The 21,539-nt window shown below is 40.5% G+C and overlaps 1 protein-coding gene across 3 annotated transcripts in view; it reads left to right on the top strand.

Annotated features, from left to right (window-relative positions):
• The window catches only part of LOC111870439 (kelch-like protein 2), a 78,537-nt gene extending 57,732 nt beyond the window's left edge, over window positions 1-20,805 (top strand). For all 3 annotated transcript variants that reach the window (XM_023862740.2, XM_033753844.1, XM_023862739.2), the window contains 2 exons: window positions 7,257-7,442; window positions 19,203-20,805. In XM_023862740.2, the coding sequence (XP_023718508.1) occupies window positions 7,257-7,429 (173 nt within the window). In that variant the 3' untranslated portion in view covers window positions 7,430-7,442; window positions 19,203-20,805. The remainder of the gene's footprint in view (window positions 1-7,256; window positions 7,443-19,202) is intronic.
• Window positions 20,806-21,539: the final 734 nt, after the last annotated feature.

Below are 21,539 nucleotides of genomic sequence, written 5' to 3'. Positions count from 1 at the left end.
TGGCTCAGAACCTACCTGAGGTAAAACCAAGAACTCCTATTTGGGAGTCAGTAGTAATGACATATCACTGCAGGGGGCTAGTACCTCTAGCACACCTGCAGCAGGGGAAGGATTGGGACACCTAGTCTCTGGAGTAGGTGGACCCCATCTAGCGAAGAAGGCCTTGTCTGGATGTGCTATAAAGTAGTTAGAAAAGGCAAGAGCTGGGGTAAGCAAAGCAGGAACTGGGGGCAGTCAGCAACCAGGAAATGGAGGCTCGTCCAAGCAGGGAGAAACCCCCACCAGATCCTTTAAGAGGCCAAGGTCAGAGGGCAGTATCCCTACAGAAACAGCCATAACTCCGAAAAGGCCCAGAGACTCTAAGGGACCAGGGACTTACAATGAGGCTCTGACCAATATAAAGGTAGCTATCTTCAAGGAAACTTATCCTGAGGATAAGCTCACCAAAGATGACCAGAATTCCATTCTGGAAGCACTGGGGAAGATGTTATGTAGAACTCCAAAGCGAGAACTACCACACCTGAAATCCTACAGACTACAGGAAGGTGCACTTATTTATGCATGCACTGACAAACAGTCTGGTCAATGGCTCATCAAAGACATTGACAACCACAGACTGAAATCAGGGGCCAGGCTGAAGGCTACTGATGCCAGGAACCTGCCCAGTCTTGTTAAAGTGGCTCTCCGGATTAGGAACAAAGGTGCCAAGAATCAGGAAGAGCTGCTGAAATGGATTGGAGACCTCAATCCAGGACTTCATACTGAGAACTGGAGGGTACTCGATAAGCAATCTGAGCCGAGGCCAGAGGCTTATCTTATTAATAGACTGGGACTCTTATACTATTATACAGAGGACCAGATACAGAATATTCACAAGGCTCTCACAAGGGACTGTTAAGGTGCTAAAAGATCCTGAGGTTCAGCATAGGGCAGAACCTGTGTCAGACACAGTATCTTCCAATTTGGTCTTTGAGGGGGATGAGATGAGCGTGATGGTGAAAAGCGATGTGAAGAGCGAGCGTTGCAGAAATGCGTTATAATGTGGGATGTTCCCACACATGTACCGAGGAGGCATCAAGAAGGTGATTGTTGCTTCAGTCTACCTTCCATACGACTCAGATGAACCACCATCAACTAAGAGACTACTGCTGTAGCAGGAAAAAGTGCCTCATCATTGGGTGTGATGCCAATGCGCACCACATCTTGTGGTGGAGCACTGGCACCAACCCAAAGGGAGAGAGCCTTATGGTTTTTCTGGTGAGTTTGAACCTGAATATTCTAAACCATGGTAATGATTCTACCTTTGTGGTTTACAATATGAAGGAGGTTATTGATTTATCACTAGGAACAAATAATATAAGAAACCTGGTTAGTGATTGGCATGTATCTGATGAGCCATCTTTATGGGACCACAGATACATATGCTTTCAAATAGGTAACATAACAATACAACAAGTTATCTTCAGGAATCCCGGGAGAACCAATTGGGAATTCTACAAGGACGACCTAAAGACGAACCTGGAGATTATCTTGCGAAGCATATGCATGATAAGTGACATAGATTGATCTGTTGACCAGTTGCAATGGGTCGTCATCTTGTCTTATTATCATAATTGTCCAGCAAAGACCACTCGCTTACCAAGGAATGCACCTTGGTGGAATAAAAAGCTGAGTAGGCTAAGAGTTAAAACAAGAAAGCTATTTAATATAGCGAAAAGGACAGGGCAGTGGGACATCTACAAGGAAACCCTCACCTGTTACAATAAAGAGATAAGGAAAGCCAAACGATCCTCATGGAGGAGGTACTGCCAGGAGATCAATGATATACCGGGCAGTGCCAGACTCATGAAGGTCATGGCAAAAGAGGCGACCAACAAGGCCAGTACTATCAAGCTGCCTGATGGCAAGTATATCCAAACTGGAGAAGGGACACTGAAGGAACTGTTCAGAGTTCACTTCCCAGATTCAAAGTTGATTGATGATTCAGTTGATGGGCGGGCCAGCTGAACCTGGACATATGTAGATACATAACAAATGGGAGAGACTGGAACCTGGCTGGTCGGGTGATTGATCAATCAATCAATCAAGAATCAGATGGGCGTTGGGTACCTTCAAACCATTTAAGTCTGCAGGAACAGATGGTATTGTACCGGCACTTCTGCAGCAAGGGATGGAACATTTAGTCCCACACCTATGCTGCATATTTAGAGTCTGCATGGCGCATGAGTTTATCCCTGTGGCCTGGAGGCAAGTTAAAGTGACATTTATTCTGAAGCCCGGGAAACTTGATTATACCAAGGCTAATGCTTATCGTCCTATTAGCCTGTCATCTTTCCATTTGAAAATGATGGAGAAAGTGGTAGATAGACATATTAGGGATGGTGCACTGAAAATTCATCCTTTGCACAGAAACCAACATGCTTACCAAATAGGTAAATTACCAAAACTGCATTGCATAATGTATAACATGCATAGAGAATGCTAATGAACACAAGGATATTGCTCTTGGAGCAATAATGTAGAGGGAGCCTTTGACAGAACCTCCTTTGACACAATAAAACAGGCTGCTGAAAGGCACAGCACTGAGCCGCAATATGTAGATGGATCTGTGCCATGCAGGATAGCAGGAATATAAGTACTACATTGTCTGGAGCGATCCTAAGAGTGTCTGCGGCGAGAGGGTGTCCACAGGGGGGCTGTTCTTTCCCCTCTCCTATGGAGCCTGGTCATGGACGATCTTCATTGGGAGCTCAACAGTACAGGCCAGTTCACAGTAGGATATGCTGATGATATAGCAATCCTGATTAATAGGAAATTCCTGCACACTGTAACAGAGGTCTTACAAACAGCCCTGTATACAGTTCAACAGTGGTGCAAAAGGACAGACTTGTCTATCAATCCAAACAAGGCGGTGATTGTACCCTTTACTAGGAAGAGGGGTATAAAGGGGCCTCAAAGAACCAATACTCTTCAGTAAAGCGATCCAGCTGTCCAGTGAAGTCAAGTACCTTGGATTAACATTAGACAAGGGGCTGACATGGAAAAAACAGCTGTATAAGGCTATTACTAAGGCCCATAAGGCCTTCTGGACGTGTAGAGGCATGTTTGGGAAGACTTGGGGAGTGACACCAAGAGTGGTACATTGGATATACACTGCAGTGCTAAGACCCATAAACACCTATGCCGCCACTATATGGTGGCCTAGAGTCAAACTCAAAACAAGTCAGGCAGAACTTAGCAAACTGCAAAGGGCAGCCTGCTTGGGAATTATGGGAGCAATGAGGACAGCTCCAACAGCTGTAATGGAAATTCTGCTAGGACTCCCTCCACTGCATTTGCAGATGGAAGCAGAGGCCAAGTTAGGAAACTACAGATTATGTTGCAATGATCAATGGAGACCTAAATCTGATGGTTTTGGACATGCATACATGACTCAGGATATGGAAACAGAGCCCATCCTACAGATGGGGTCTGATAAAATGCTACCGAAACATGTCTATAATAGACCCTTCACAATCAGATTTCCTGATAGAAGTGAATGGAAAGAGGGGTTTCAACCTGATAGAAAGGGGGGACTAATCTGGTATACAGATGGTTCCAAGACAAATAAAGGCACTGGAGCTGAAGTATACCTTCAACCTTGGTCAGTACACAACAGTATTCCAGGCAGAGGTGTATGCCATTAAGGCATGCGCAGTTGAGAATATGGATAGGAACTATAGAAATAGGAACATCTATATCCTATCAGACAGTCAACCTGTGATTAAAGTACTTGGTACACACCGAATCACTTCAAAATTGGTTTGGCCAGATGTATAACAGAGTACAACTGATATGGGTGTCAGATCATGAGGGTATTGTAAGGAATGAAACCGCAGATCAACTGGCAAGAACAGGATCTGAACAGCTGTTCATAGGACCTGAACCAGCTTGTGGCATCTCAATTGGAGTTGCCAAAGAAGCGATCAGGGACTGGACTGATAGAAACCATAAAAAATACTGGGAATCCAGAATTGGACTTAGATGGGCAAAGGGTTTTATTGCAGGATCCTCTACCAGACGAACAAAGGATCTGTTGAGATTAAACAGAGACTAAGTAAGATTGGTGGTAGGATTACTTACCGGACACTGCCACCTGAAAGGACACCTTTTCAGTCGGTTTTTTTATGGAACCAAGTGACTTTTATGTTGCTGCTATAAGCAGGGTCTTACACTTTATTAAAAGTGTAGGATTAATAAAGGGCTGATTCAAGGGGAAGCACAGTAGATCATTGAAGGTCGCAGTGCGAGGGCCGGTTTTTATGGCCCACCCCTTTCATTCATACATACATACATACATAGTCTGACACTAACTCTATACAAGATCGGTGCATTGCTAATTGTATGAAACTCAATATCAGTAAAACTCAAGTTATATCCTTCTCCAAGAAAACCAACAAACTGATCTACTAGTATAAACTTTGTTAATTATCTCTAACCCGTACCAATTCTATAAAAGACCTAGGAGTGTTTATTGATGCTAAACTTGTATTTCCATGAACATGTCAATAATACAGGGTGGGGCGCAGAAACTTCCTTTTTTTGAAGGCGAATAAAAGAAAAATTATTGCTGATACACAAAATTTATGTTTAGCTAATGAAAGAACATACTTTAAAGTGTTAAATCATGTAGGTTTAAACAAAATATCTTGAAGGTGGTGGCCACCGTTCCCTATGCACTGATGCAACCTTTTCTGAAGTTCCCCTCTGCACGTTCCAACATGTGCACCGGAATTTGGGCTACTTCCTGCCAAATAACGTTCTTCAGCTGAAGCAGGTTTGTGGGGTGATGTTTAAAACCTTTGCCTTGAGGTATCCCCATAAAAAAAATCACAGGGCATTAGATCAGGTGAGTGCGCTGCCCACAGGATGTCACCTCGAAGCGAGATGACGGTTCAGGGAACTTTGCCCTCAAAACTGTCATTGAAGTTCAGGCTATGTGGGCCGTGGCACTGTCCTATTGGAACCAGACATTTCCTAGATGCATTTCTTCAAGAGCTGGTTTGAAAAAGTTTTTAATCATGTCCACATACCGCTGCGAATTGACAGTAACTGCATGATTGTCTTCTTCAAAAAAATAAGGGCCAATAACTCCAACTCTCGACAACACACGCAATACTGTCACCTTATCACTGTGAGGTGGCCTCTCATGGAGCTCTCTGGGATTGTTACCACTCCAATAGCGCATATTCTACTTGATGACATATCTGGATAGGTGAAAATGTGCCTCATCACTAAAGAAAACAAGTGCGTCAGGGGGTAAAGTTTCCAATAATGTTTCGCACGCCGTTATTCAGTTCTGGAAATCATGTGGTGACAATTCTTGCACAACAACCATCTTATAGGGATGGAAATGAAGATGTTCATGAAGAATTCAGCTCATTGAATGATTGGATATGTCTAGGGCGACTGCATGTTTGTGAGCGGAGCGTCTTGGAGATCTCAAAATCGACTGTCGAACTGCCTCCACATTTTCTGGCATCGTAACGGCCCGTTGTCGTCCTGATGATTTTTTTCACCACACTCCCGTTTGTCCTAAAGTTCTCTACCCACAAAACAATCGATTTCCGGTCAGGAACCGCACCTCTGGGCTTAATTCCGAAGTGAGTACGGAACGCACGCTGCACCGCCATGTAGGAATGGTTGTTCGAAAAATAGGCTTCAACAGCAAACGCATGCTGCTCACTCATCCACCTCATGTTTCCTACTGAGGGGTATTAGACAGAAACTTTTGTGACTGCTATGTTCGCCAAGCCTATCCCCACTTTTCTGCGACCTCCGCCTCCCTTCACAATGCGTCTTCAAAAAAAGGAAGTTTCTGCACCCCACCCTATATTTTATCTTACTGTGTTAAGCTGTTGGGTCTATTTCATAACGTTACTTTGAATTTCTCATCTCTAGACTGTATGCTCAGATTGTACGCCGCATTATTTAGTTCTAAGCTTGAATATTCGTCCGTAGTCTGGAATTCAATCACGTCAACTGATGCCAAGAAGCTGGAACGCATCCAGCAGAGGTTTTTGGCCCTCTGTTTTAATAGTTTCTTTCCTCAAGTCCATTAATGTTATTTTCTTGCTCTGGAGGAGTTAAAATTGCACCCTTTACACATGAGGAGGCATCACCTCAATGCTCTCTTTCTTACTCAAAATTACGTTGGTTTGAAATTCTGCCCTTCTGTTTTGAAAATCTTTGGTATCCGAGTTCGTGCTCAATATATCAGAGACCTTGCATTGTTCATTGTCTGTTCCTCATGTAAAAATTGACCCTCTGCTAGATGTGCATCAGCTGCTAATGTTGTTTGCAGGGATGTTAACGTATTCGCAGCCAGGAAAATTCTTCTCAGTCAACTTTTATAATATAGTATAATTGTAACTATTATTATTTGCACAAACATAAACTAAAATAAAACTGAATTAGTATCATTATCATCACCATCATTCTTTCTAAATGTCTGTACCTTACATTTCTCAATTGCCAATTAGATCTGTGATAATGCTGTTGTTTCCTTATATTCCTTAATGTGTTTTTCCTCAAATGCTTATGTTTAATTATTCTTTGACTTTATGTTGTGTTTGTCCAATATGTAACTACTTTTATCTACACTGTGCTGTGTGTGCAATTGGCCGTGCGGCTGTTGGCTCAGCACATAAATAATAAAGAACTGAATTATTACTACTGTTGTTATATGAGCGATGAGCTGTGGTAGGTCTTAACATGCACATGCTGAATTAAATACACTTGGTCGTTGACTTACGACCGGCCACACTTACGACCACAAAAGAAAAAAAAAAGAAAAATAAGAGATTATTAGAATGTAGAAGTTTTTAAAAATAAATTATAAAGATGATAAAAAGATTGGAAAGGTTAAAAAATACTGTTAATAAATATATGGCCAACATATGACCAGATCGACTTACAACCTGTCAGTCAGAAAGGAAGTCGGTCGTAAGTTGACGACCAAGTGTACACAGGAATTCCCTAAGGATCGCAGTCCAAAAAATGAACTTTAATGATTATGTATGTACTTCCTGTACACATTTATCTGACTTCATTATCACTTTTAGTGCGCTTATTGCAGTATGTAATAGTATTGAAAGAAGTGGTCATTTCATAAGACTTTGTGTGTTTCATATCTGATTATAATTTGTCTCCTCATATAAGAAACATTTTTCATCATATTATGGTGTGTAGCACTGATGAAAGAAAATTTAATTCAGGTGGAGAAGGGAACAGAACAGATACATATTTAAAATGTATGGAAAAATATGATCAGGGAAGAAGTCGGTGGTACACTTTGGCACCAATGCATGAAACAAGAGCTTCATTTGGTTGTGTAGCAGTGGGCAAATTTTCTATGTCATGGGAGGATATGATGGCACATCTTTCCTGAAATCAGTAGAAAGGTGAGTTTAAGTGTACGTAAGATTACTTTATTCATATCTATGTTTATTCTGCATGGTAGTGTCTCTCCTGGGAATAACATTCTTGAAAACTCCCATGGTAGGAGAATTCATGTGTGGTGAATACTGCAGTCTGGCTGCAGTTTAATGAGCCCTTGTATGAGTGCTCACCCATCTGCCTCAACAGCATTAGCCGACAGTGACATCAGTCTTATCCATCATGAAACCACGTTGACCAACAGACATGTGATGGTCAGATTATTATTATTATTGGAGGGGGTGGGTTTCCCCATGCACCGCGACCAGTGGTCTATTGTATGTCCCCCTGTGATATTCTGCCAGTCTCTATACCCTACCGATACTGGTGCATGCCATCAGTCCCGACTCAGCCAGTGAGTTCGACCTCTACTGGCTCAGCGGTATCTAGATGCTTCCCCCATCTACCAGAGGCGTTAGAGACTATTGTTGGGCGGGAAATGTCCTTAATAATTTGGCTCAGAGGCCTCCTTGAGGCATGAGGTTCTTTTTACATGCCGTAAAGCTACGACACGGGACCCACGGCTTAAAGTCCCTCCCGGAGGACTTGTTCCCTGAATTTTTCCACCCTTAAAAATTCCACGACCTCTGCCTGGTTTGAACCCGCGTACCTTGAGTCATGAGGTGGCAACGTTACCCCTAGACTATGGAGGCTGCTGATGGTCAGATGCATAATAATTATTTGTGACCAGTGTTCCACCACAGAAATGTGTTTAAACGAAATGTATAGTAAGTCCATTTAGGTAAACATTTGTCTGATAAATTTCCTATCCAGAATGGTCTAAGACAATGAGATGCTTTATTGCCACTCCTTTTCAACTTTGCTTTAGAATATGCCATTAGGAAGGTCCAGGGAAACCAGGTGAGACTGAAATTAAACGGGACACATCAGCTGTTGGCCTATGCCGGTTATGTGAATCTACTGGGTGATAATGTAGATACCATAAAGAAAAACACACAAACTTTAATTGACGCAAGTAAACACAGAGAAAACTGAGTATATGTTGCTGTTTCATCACCAACATGCAGGGCAATAACGGGAAACAGATGTTTTGAAAATGTGGCACAATTCAGATATTTGGGAACAACAATAACAGATCAAAACCTGATTCAGGAGCAAATTAAGAGGAGATTGAACTTGGGTAATGCTTGCTACCATTCAGTCCAGAACCTTTTGTCTTCTCATCTGCTTTCCAAAAACAAAAATTAGAATATACAAAACTATAATTTTGCCTGTGGTTCTGTCTGGGTGTGAAGCTTGGTCTCTGACATTAAGGGAGGAACATAGACTGAGGGTGTTTGAGAACAGGGTGTTGAGGAGAATATTTGGACTGAAGAGAGTTGAAGTGACAGGAGGTTGGAGAAAACTGCACAGTGAGGAGCTTCATAGCTTTTACTCTTCTCCAGGTATAATTAGAATGATCAAGTCAAGGAGGATGAGGTGGGCAGGGCACGTAGCACGAATGGGGGAGACGAATGTCTATAAGATATTGGTGAGAAAGCCAGAAGGAAAGAGACCACTGGGAACACCAAGGCGTAGGTGCGTGGACAATATTAGAATGGATCTTAGAGAGATAGGATGGGATGTTATGGATTGGATTGATCTGGCTCAGGATAGGGACCAGTGGAGGGCACTTGTAAACATGGTAATAAACCTTCGGGTTCCATAAAAGGCTGGTAAATTCTTGAGTAGCTGCAGAATTGGCAGCTCCTCCAGAAGGGCTCAACTCCATGAGTAAGTAAGTAAGTTCCACTACAGAATGGTCCAGGCTTCATTTGCATACTTTGTGGCATTTGGATATGAAATGAAGATCTGACAACAGTGTATCCTTTCTAAGTTGAGGCTTGCCATATCACATGTAAATGAGGCTAAACTCAGATGAAAAATAGAATAACATAAATACTGGGCACTACAACATGTAAAAAGCAATAAAATTACATTAAAGTAATATTTTATTTGTCTTGAAACCAGAGAGTTGTTGCCTGGTGACTCATAACTGGTGATAATGATGAAGGATAGCAGGAGGTGGGCCCTGCTGAGCCTCTGTCTCCAGCTTTTTCAGGTTATCAGTTTCAGAGCCCTGTGATGGTAATGAAGAGGATGGAGTGGCTTCAGGTTCCAGAATATTGTGACATGACTACATCGTCTCCAATGGTATCTCCACCATATCATTGTGGTGGGGTTTGAGAGCTCCTGAGACCCTGAGAGCTATACTGGCGGTAGCGTAGCTACTGGTAGGGCCACCCATGCCGGACAGGTCAAGGGGTAGGAGCCAGACAAGGAGGGATACCCTGGTCCTCCAGATTGGGGGTTGGGCGTGAGGCCAACAACCTCACACTGTAAAATCTAAATTGTTCACAAATCCGAGGAAAGAGTTGCTGGACAGACCTATTGAAGATGATGTGGAAAATGTTTAAAGTATTTGAGAATTGAATCTTGGAACGTATTATCTCTTTACAGAGCCGGAGCACTAAAAATGCTACTTGATCAACTAGATAGCTATAAGCTAGATATCACTGCTATACAAGAACTGAGGTGGTTGGGTAAAGGAGTCATGGAAAAGAGAGATCATGTTGTATTCTACAGTCGTCAGAAGAAGAGCCACGTGTTTGGAACAGGTTTTATTGTTAAGAAAACAAAGGAAGCATCTTATTATAGACTTCCAGGCAAAATCTCACAGAACATGTAGGCTACCAATTAAGGGAAAGTTTTTTAACTGTAGCCTTATTTGTGCACATGCCCCAACTGAAGATTAAAGTGATTAGGAGAAAGACTCCTTTTATGATGAATTGGATGAAATATATGGCGAATGTCCAAAAAGGGACTGTAAAATAATCGTAGGGGACATGAATGCTAAAATGGGGTACGAGGATGTATATAGATCGGTTATTGGAAAACATAGCCTACATAACAAGTCAAACGATAATGGGATGAGATTAATAAATTTTGCTTCCTCAAGAAACATGGTAGTCGGTAGTACAATGTTTAATCACAAGGATATATATATATATAAACGAACCTGGAAATCCCCTGATGGAAATTTATTTAACCAAACTGATCACATCCTAATAGATGTAAGACATTGTTCAAACTTGATGGATGTCAGGAGCTACAGCGGGGCCAACATTGACTCTGATCATTACTTAATAATATCAAAGATTAGAAGTTGAATATCTAATGCAAGGAAGATAAATTGAATGGTGGAAAATTGGTGGAACAAGGAATTGCAACCACATATACTGGATTAATTAGTGAATGCCTGGCAGGTCTCTCTGATAGTGAAGATGTCAGTGAAGCTTGGAGGGGCCTCAGAGCTGTTATTGTATAAATGCTGCTGGTGCAGTCTTAGGAAGAATGGGAAGGATAAAGTATAAGAATTGGTCTGATGGAGAGTGAGCAAGTGACAAATAAAAAAAACCAGGCATATAAGAGAATGCAGCAAAGGAACCATACTCAAGGGGCTGTGGAAGAACAATGTGAAGCGAGAAGAAAAGAAAAAAGATTGCATGCAAAGAAGAAAAGGGAATATGATAAACAAGAACTGATTGAACTGGAGCATTTAAGAAGTTCAAACGAAATTAGAGCTTGATTTGTTTCATTCTGGTCCGTCACACTAACAATTACAAAGACAAAAACAACACCGTCCAGTGTGATTATTTAAGTTTTATCACTTGAAAACTCATCACCCTTACATGTTTCGATCCCTACGCATCATCCTCAGAGGGCATCAATACTTTTTCCAGAAACGACTATTACAATAGGTGTTAAATTATATACGTACACATATAATGTCTGAAATACACAATGTACACAATGTTCAACTTTTCACAGACACAGCAGCCTTCCTGGTATTAAATTTTGTTTAAAGTTCTTTAAAACTTTGTTGTTTAAGATTAAAATTTATAAACCATGCATGTTCGTGTTAATTCTATTGTCTTTCTTGCATGATTTATAAATTTTAATCTTAAGCAACAAAGTTTTTAAAAAATGTTAATGCCAGGAAGGCTGCTGTGACTGTGAAAAGTTGAACATTGTGTACATTATGTATTTCAGACATTATATGTGTACGTATATAATTTAACACCTATTGTAATAGTAGTTTCCGGAAAAAGTATTGATGCCCTCTGAGGATGAGCCATAGGGATCGAAACATGTAAGGGTGATGAGTTTTTAAGTGATAAAACTTAAATAGTCACACTGGACAGTGTTGTTTTTGTCTTTGAAATTAGAGCGATTTATCAAAAACTAAATAAAAGTCGAAAGGACTTTCAACCTAGAACAACCTTATGTAGAGATAAAGAAGGCACGATATCGAGTAGCGATGAAGCAATATTGGAAAGATGGGTGCAATATTTTGAGGAATTATTAAATGGTAATGCCTTCGAACAAGCGGAAAGTATGACCATAGACTGGAATCAAGGAAATTTTGAGGCTAAAGAGCCAGCGCCGACCATAAAAGAAGTAGAACAAGCTATTAAAAAATTGAAAAATAATAAAGCTCCAGGAATGGATCTCATCACAGAGAATTAGTGAAATTTGCAGGCCCAGAATATGCTAAGCACTTACATCAGCTTATAGTTAAGATATGGATTACTGAAATAATCTCAGAGGAATAGAACCTAAATATTGTATGCCCTATTCATAAGAAAGGCGATGTCATGGTATGCTCTAACTATAGAGGAATTAGTCTGTTGTGCATAGCATATAAAATATTTTCCAACATTCTATTTAACAGACTCTCTCCCTTTGTGGAAGGCATAATTGGGGATTACCAATGTGGATTTCATGAAGGAAGATCAACTAACTATCAGATTTTCACTATTTGCCAGGTCCTGGAAAAGTGTAATGAATTTCAAATTGAAACACATCATCTTTTCATTGACTTCCAGTCAGCCTATGACTCCATAGATATAGATAGTCTTTATCTGGCAATGGAAGAGTTGCACATTCCATGGAAGTTAATCGCCTTAGTCAGAGCCACTATAGATTAGAAGTTGAGTTTTGTATGGTATTTCTTGAAACATCTTAACACAACCCTGCCTCACATTCACTACACCAATAAATAGATTCTTTCCTTTTACCATGTTTTGCGCACACCACACATCTTTTTTGAGGCTTTGCCTATTTCCTTTGGCTGGAATATGCTCCAGGAAATGTCGTTCTGTGAATTTTTAGGTGGTGGCTCAACTGACGGACGGCCGTATACAGGATGAGGAAAACCAGAACCGAGATTTTCCACAAGGCCTTGTGCTAGTGAAAGTCTGAACTTTAGTGTGTCCATGTTTTTGTTATTCGGGAGACAATGATATATGACCATTGCGTTATGTATTGCTACATTGAGTAGCCTCTTGAATAACTTCTGATACCACTTAGTACTCTTCTTTCGTTCAAGCAAGTACGCTGTAGCATTTGATCCTTCAGATCCACTCTCAGCATGTTTTTGTTGTAATCACAAACAACCACAGGCTTTGTTTCTTGTTTATATCATAGTCACTGGGCCATCATAACTGTGAGGTCACGGGTTCTACTTAGACTGACTGGCAGAGCTGCAGGATCTTGAATGTTATGGTTACATGAACAGAGAGCGTATTCTTTTCACAACAGCCCAGTGCAATTGTCATCATGCTGGCTTGTTTCGTTCCATATTTATGGATCGTCAAAATTAAGCTTACAGCTTGGCGTACAGTGTATGGCAAACCACAGGTAGGACCATTTAAATACCAGCTTACTGTGTATGGCAAACCACGCTGAAGGGTTAATGAACCAGACATTATTGGACTTATAAAGATGAAAAGGCTTGAATGGGCTGGACACATAATACGTGCCAGCGACAATAGAATGATTAAGAAAATACTTAATACTAAACCAAAAGGAAATAGGGAAGTGGGAAGACCAAGATTGAGATGGGAAGAATGTGTGTGGCAGGACATAAGAATTTTGGGTGTAAAGAACTGGAGGAATGTAGCGTCGAATGGAGAAGAATGGCGAGCAATCCTGAGGAAGGCCAGGGCTCACAAAGGGCTGTCATACCAGTGATGATGATTACATCGTCTGTTGCAAGACAACAGTTGGGTATCAAGTAACAATGCCCAGCCTATTGCTAGGCAGCGGCCACCACAACAATCAAAGACACTATTGGAGCGGTGTTCTCTATGGTGCCTGTGGTGAGGTTATATCATATAAGGAGAGCTCATTACAGTGGAGAGTAGACACCTTAAATTTCAACAATAACATGTCTATGGCTGCAGTAAACTTGGATGTTGAAAAAGCCTTTGATACAACATGGCATGTAAATTATCTAAACTAAAATTTCAATTCGTTTAATTGAGCTTATTAGCTCTTTTCTTTCTCAGAGAAAATTCAGAGTCTCGGTTGGAAGCGAACTGTCTAAACCAAGAGATATACAAGTAGCGGTGCCACAAGGTTCTGTCCTGTCCCCCACATTGTACAGTGTTTATATAAATGATATGCCCCGAACACCTGGTATCTTTGTAAGGTCTTTTGCTGATGACACCTGTGTATATATGACAGACTACAAAGATGGTTGTCAGAAAGTTGCAGCAAGGTCTCAGTGCTACTGAGACACGGTGTGAGAGTTGGAACATAAAACTAATGAAGATGAGACTTAGGCCCGCTGAGGCTTATCTTACATTGAATGGACGAAATATCCACTTTGTCAGGCATGTAAAACATCTCAATATAATTTTCAATAAGAGGATTACGAATATATGAAGACTGCACATAGAAATGATTGAAGCCAAGACCTTCATAACATTTATTAGAATGTGTACTCTCTATTGAAATGTGAATGTTTAAGTTCCGACATTAAACTAATCCTCCATAAAGCACTGATTAGATCAGTAAAAACTTAATGCTTGCCCTGCCTGGTAATTTGAGGCAGACACCTACCTCTTAAAATTGCAGCACCTGTAGAACAAGGCTGTCTGCAGCATTGGAAGTTTTCCAAGGTGCACACCCGTCTGCAATTTGCATGCAGCTTTCTACCTTTACTATATATGTGGTTATATAACAAAATTATGCAGGCAACAAGCAGAACTCATACAAAATCATGAGAATGAATGTGTTCACAGCATAGGACAAGGCGAAACTAGACATAGAAAATGTATGATGCTTAAACTCAACAGAAGTCAAGCTTACAACCATTCAAGTGACTAAGCTGCTGTTGTAGCATAAGATAAGCAAGAAAGGCATGATCTGCTCTGAGAAGCCTGGACTGACAGAGGACTTGTATATAGTGCAAAGGAAGAATTTTCAGTAACATTTTATATGTGCAATGTGTACACTTGACAAAGGCCAAGCCTATCCATGAGAGACAAACCCATCCTCCCATCAGAGAGGATGTTACATAAGGAATATGACCACATGGGTTGCATAGAAAACAAAGCTCTAGTCGCAAGCCTCAGGGGGGCTTGAGGCCATGACAAACTGTTTGGCAGTAAACCACCAATCATAAAGAAACTGACTCTGATGGAGAGTAGACGGAGTTCGAGCACTGAGTGAGTCATGGGACAGTTGCAGTTATGAGTCGACATTTGGGGCAAGGCGTAAGTTGAGAGTTATGGCCATGAGGAGCTGTGAGACAGTTGCTAGCCATTAAGGACATGAGCACAGAAGCAGAAGACATAGCAAACTGCAAAGCTTAATGTGTGCTGTAGTGAGAAGTCAAGTGCATGAGTCCGCAAGAACACTATAATTAGTTGTAGTTAACAATTTTTAAGAGTTCAGTAAATCCATTTTGCTCTCCAACCTCCATGTCTAGTCACTAAAGCATGACAATATGAAGTGAGGTTGGTGGCTGAATGAGAGCTTTGGCAGTGGATGTGGTTGGCTTTTTCAGAAAGCTCATGTTAGGCTGGCTCATCTTTCATTTGCAGCCCTTACACGCTTGCAACAATTGTATGAACCCTCACTTGAAAGTCAGACTATGTTCCATAAGTGGATTATTTGCATGAAAAGCTGTGAATACGTGGAAGCCAGGAGCAATGTCTTGCCAAGGTTAGGTAGTCTCACTTTCTTTTTTCCATGACTTCAATATTGTTTTCATTGTCATCATCACTACTCGATCAGATTCTCAAGGTCCTCTTGCAACTCCATGTGTGATTGAACCTCATTAGGCTGCATGTTACCACCCAGTCATCATTGAAGATCCAGAGTGCATTTCACTTTTTCGTCAATGAAAACCCTTGGAAGTCATCACTGGCTCCTTCAAAAGTTTATACCAGAATGCTTTACATGCTTACTGCTTCATTTCATCCAGCAATTCCATGATGACAGGGATGCACTCAGAGTTCACGTGTGCTGTAGTGATTTGTAAAATGCGGAAATCAGCGATAGTGCTATAATTAAGTGTAGTCATGAGTCATGTGTTAAGGTGGTCAATAAAACCAATCTCCAATCCAAAACCCTGTTGAGAGTCACTCATACACGTGACAGTATGCTATTGTTTGTACATATGTTACTATATTTTATCATAAAGGGACTCTGTAGTTGTAAAAATTAAGACTAAATACAGGGTGGGGCGCAGAAACTTCCTTTTTGTGAAGATGCATTGTGAAGGGAGGGGAGGTTGCAGAAGAGTGGGGATAGGCTCGGCGAATGCAGCAGTCGCAGAAGTTTCTGTCTAATACCCCTCAGTAGGAAACATGAGGTGGACAAATGAGCAGCATGCATTTGCTGTTGGAGCCTATTTTTCAAACAACCATTCCTACATGGCAGTGCAGCGTCTGTTCCATACTCACTTCGGAATTAAGCCCAGAGGTCCGGTTCCTGACCGGAAATCGATTGTTTTCTGGGTAGAGAACTTTAGGATAAACGGGAGTGTGGTGAAAAAATCATCAGGATGACAGCGGGCCGTTACGACGCCAAAAAATGTGGAGGCAGTTCGACAGTTGATTTTGAGATCTCCAAGACGCTCCGCTCGCAAACATGCAGTCGCCCTAGACATATCCAATCATTCAATGAGCTGAATTCTTCATGAACATCTTCATTTCCATCCCTATAAGATGGTTGTTGTGCAAGAATTGTCACCACGTGATTTCCAGAACCGAACAACAGCGTGCGAAACTTTATTGGAAACTTTACCCCCTGATGCACTTGTTTTCTTTAGTGATGAGGCACATTTTCACCTATCCAGATATGTCATCAAGCAGAATTTGTGCTATTGGAGTGGTAACAATCCCAGAGAACTCCATGAGAGGCCACCTCACAGTGATAAGGTGACAGTATGGTGTGTTGTTGAGAGTTGGAGTTATTGGCCCTTATTTTTTTGAAGATGACAATCATGCAGTTACTGTCAATTCACAGTGGTATGTGGACATGATTAAAAACTTTTTCAAACCAGCTCTTGAAGAAATACATCTAGGAAATGTCTGGTTCCAACAGGATAGTGCCACAGCCCACACAGCCCAAACTTCGATGACAGTTTTGAGGGCAAAGTTCCCCGGACGGCTCATCTTGCTTCGAGGTGACATCCTGTGGGCAGGGCACTCACCTGATCTAACACCCTGTGATTTTTTTTATCGGGATACCTCAAGGCAGAGGTTTTTAAACATAGTCCCACAAACCCGCTTCAGCTGAAGAACGTTATTCGGCAGGAAGTAGCCCAAATTCCAGTGCACATGTTGGAACGTGCAGAGGGGAACTTCAGAAAACGGTTGCATCAGTGCATAGAGAACGGTGGCCATCACCTTCAAGATATTTTGTTTAAACCTACATGATTTAAAACTTTAAAGTATGTTCTTTCATTAGCTAAACATAAATTTTGTGTATCAGCAATAATTTTTCTTTTATTCGCCTTCAAAAAAAGTAAGTTTCTGCATCCTGCCCTGTAGTTAATTCATTAAAAATAAGTTCTATATATCAAGAGTAAATGCTTAATATCAGTTAAAATAAGATTAGTAGGCAGAAGAATATATTGGTGGCCTTCTGTTGTTGGTTATGTCTAATATTTTACCGACTGTTGTATTGTGAGCCATATGTTATGTGTAATCCAGTGGAAGAATGTGGTAGTGTGTGGGATGTGCTATGGTGGACTTACTCCAATTAAGCGAGTTACACTTGATGTACTTTTACTATTTATTTATGTGTAGGTAAATGGTACATTTGTCCTTGTGCTTTACTAGTTAAGCAGTATGTCATGGAGGCATGGCTCCACCTTTCTTGACCTTGGCACTAGATGGAGGTGAGTGGTCAGCTTTACGCCCCTGCTGCTTTACCTACAAGGAAAAAGCCCCTAGTACTTATTGGCTAGGAGAAGCAGCCTCCGTAGTCTAGAGGTAACGTTCCCACCTCATGACTCGTGGTACGCGGGTTCAAACCCGGCGGAGGTCGTGGAATTTTCAAGGGCCGAAAAATTCAGGGAACAAGTACTCCAGGAGGGACTTTAAGCCGTGGGTCCCATGTCGTAGCTTAATGGCACGTAAAAGAACGTCATATCTCCAAAGGAGGTCACTGAGCCAAATTCAAGGACGTTTCCCGCCCAACAATAGTCTCTAACGCTTCTGATAGATGGGGGAAGCATTATAGATACCGCCAAGCCAGTAGAGGCCGAACTCGCTGGCTCGGTCGGGACTGATGGCACGCACCAATATTGGTAGGGTATAGAGACTGGTAGAATATCATAGAGGGAAGCACAATAGATCAAACTGGTCGCAGTGCATGGGGAAACCCACCCTCTCCAATAACTAACTAACTATTGGATAGGAGGCTGGGGGGGGGGCCACAGAGTCTGGTCACTCTGGAGATGAGAGAATCTTGTACAGCCTGGAATTGAACCTGGCCACCCAGCCCATAACCCATTCTATACCAACTAAGCTATCCCAACTCCATTTATATATAGAGATCTGTAAATTAAGTGATTTATTAAACCATTATAATACAAGTACATAGTAGTTTGCTGATGGTTTCATGCATAAATCAATTTGGTGAAAACAGCAAGATTTAAGGCTCTCACACCAGTGAGTATCACTGTTATAGTCATTGGGGGTGTGATATCATGTAGCTTGGTAGAGGAGTACGAGTGTTTCAGAAAAACCTGCTGCCTCTGTCATCAAGGTAGAAGAGCATCCAGCACTTTCTATGCTGAAGCATCATCTTCCTCTGAAACACTGGTGTCCATGTACCAAACGATACAACAATACAGTTATTAAAGTACAGACATGTAGTTTAAAATAAAAACTTCGTTACAATGTTTAGAGCCAAAGATTGAGGCAAAATGTACCACCAGAATGTTGGCATCCACGTATAAGATTACATGGTGTCACAATCTGGAAGACTACAATGTAAGTATTGTAAAAGCTTCAGATCTTATGTGTGTACAGTAATTTCATAATAGCCTTAATTATATGTACAAATATGCATTTTAACATTGCCATTCTGTAAAGAAAATTGACTCAAGCAGAAGAACTTCTGACTTGTGTTCAGAAGGTGCCCAGTTTGTATCCCTGCAGGACACTGACTATCCTGGTGGAGGGGTTTCCTCAGTCCTTCCAGCAGAATGCCATGATAGTACTTCAAAATATACCAGCTTCTTTCCACTTATCGACCAATTTGTTATTAACTGTTATCAAATCATTTGATGCTCTATAATTCTGAGTTACTGACAGGGTCATTGAATAAACAAAACATTCAAATAAGAATGTTGTCATTCTCTTAACACTGAAAATCATTTCAAACCACTGATGTTAACACATATTTTCATGTGCTAGGTACAACACCCTGACAGACAAATGGGATTACATGACCTCAATGAGCATACCTCGAAGTCACTGCAGTGCCACTGTGTATAAAAATTGCATATACTGTCTGGGTGGACGTGACAGAACAGAAATCCTTGCCACTGTGGAAATGTTTGAGCCAGATGCCAACAGATGGAACTGGCAGACTTCAATGAAAATGGAGAGAAGTGGAGCAGTTGCTGCCACCCTCTTTATACCTTGTTATAGTTAAACTTAATAACGAGGTTGGTGTTTCTCAGGCAAGTTTGCTGCAGCATATAGTTCATGTGAAATACTAAGATACAATTTTATTCAGCTGTGTGTTTCACTGTTAAATTGTAAATAATTATTTGCTGGGTTACTGAAATTATTATTTATTTGTATGAAAAGTCAGTTCTAACAGTTAGAGCACCAAGCTGTATAATAAACACATATAGTCTGGGTGGACATGACAGCATCCGCTAACTTAAGACTATTGAGAGTTTAATCCAAATGTCAACAGATAGTACTGTGTGCATGCAATGCACAACTTTATATATAAAGTGTTTTATTTCTGTCCACCCAGCATGTGAAATACTCGGATACAATTTTATTTGGCCATGAGCTTCACTGTACCTTTTCATCATCAACATCATCGTCATCATCATGTTATTTACATATTGTTTGTGAAATGTCTTTTTAAATTTTACAGTGATGAATAATTATTTCCTCACTTAATAAATTCATTTTGTTACATTGTATGAAGTCAGTTATACCACTTACAGTGAAGGTTACTCAAAATTTTTTGATCTTATGACACAGTTATGTGTAATTACGTACTGAAACACTGAATAAAATCAGCTTATAAAGGAGGAAAACTTAAGATAGTTTTAATATCTCCTTCTGTCACAATACCCTCTCTTGGTCCCTTGTCATGCACCCATTCCCCAAAATGTCCTGATTTATTTATTTCAGCAAAACTTTTAATTCCAACAGCAATTCCTGACACAGTGTAAATAATATCTTTGTTTATATTAATGATATTTTTCCATCTTACAACACTTTCCCTTCATTGTGAAAATCTGATATATGGTATCATATTTTTTACTAACACATCCGCCAATGTGTTTCATTGTACAGTGTCATTGTCAATGTCGTCATCATCATCAGGTTATATATAACTCTATATTGTTTGTGGAATGTCACTCATAAATTGTACGGTGATGTATAATTATATCCTTACAATTTATTTTTTGCATTGTATGAAAAGTCAGTTATACCATTTACGGGTAAAGACAAAGTTATTGAACTTAAAACTTTGTTGATCTTATGACAAAATTATGTGTAGTTATATACTGACACCCTCTTAAGAGGATTTCGAAAAGAACCAAACAAAATCAGCTTACAGAGGAGGAAAACTGAAGATAGTTTTATTATCTTCATCTGTCACAATACCCTCTCTTAGTCCCTTGTCATGCACTGATTCCCAAAAATGTCCTGTTTTATTTATTTCAGCATCTTTTAATTCCAATGGCAAATCTTTGTTTATATTCATTATATTAATAATTTTTTATTTGTTTCATTCTGGTCCGTCACACTAACAATTATAAGTACAAACCACTCCGTCCAATGTGTCATATAAGTTTTTACTACGTTAAAACTTATCTCCCTTACATGTTTCGGTCCTTGCAGGCCATCTTCAGAGGGAACATCATTACAAACTGGAAACTACCATCACAATAGGTGTTTTGATTTAAAATACATACACTTATATCCTATAATGCACAGTACACATAAAGTCGGACGTTTCACAATCACAGCAGCTTCCTGATGTTGTAAAGTTTTTAAAAGTTTCTAGATGTTATTTAAAAAACACGAACAAACCCTGGACAACATCAAGAACCTCCTCATCAAGACAGACAGGCGGCACAAAATCTGCCCCATACAAGAAGAATGATAGGAGTACGGACACGAACCTATGTGGTTTAAAAATTTTAACTACTGACAAAAAAGGTTTTTTAACGTCCATTATTTATCGTCCGTCAATACTGCAACACTTATTTGTTCACTACTTAATTTTAATTTTAGTTTATCATTATACACTTAGACACTGCATGTTTCGGCCCCAAACGGCCATCTTCAGGTGTCCTGATATATTACAAACATTTTTCATTAAATTATGTTAAAACTCCTACACTGTCCTAGTTCGTGTTCAGATCACATGCTGTAGTCCACTTGTCAAGGTACTGACGGACGATAAATAATGGACGTTAAGTTGAACAATTGCAACGGGATGCTGAGAATATCTGGACAGAAGAGGAATGAAATAATATGAGGCTGCAGAAAACT

This window comes from Cryptotermes secundus, unplaced genomic scaffold (genome assembly GCF_002891405.2).
Source record: "Cryptotermes secundus unplaced genomic scaffold, Csec_1.0 scaffold1509, whole genome shotgun sequence".
In the NCBI taxonomy this organism is placed as follows: Eukaryota; Metazoa; Arthropoda; class Insecta; order Blattodea; family Kalotermitidae; genus Cryptotermes; species Cryptotermes secundus.
The sequence above is the reverse complement of the archived record's forward strand: the minus strand, read 5'-3'. Positions and strand labels throughout refer to the sequence as shown.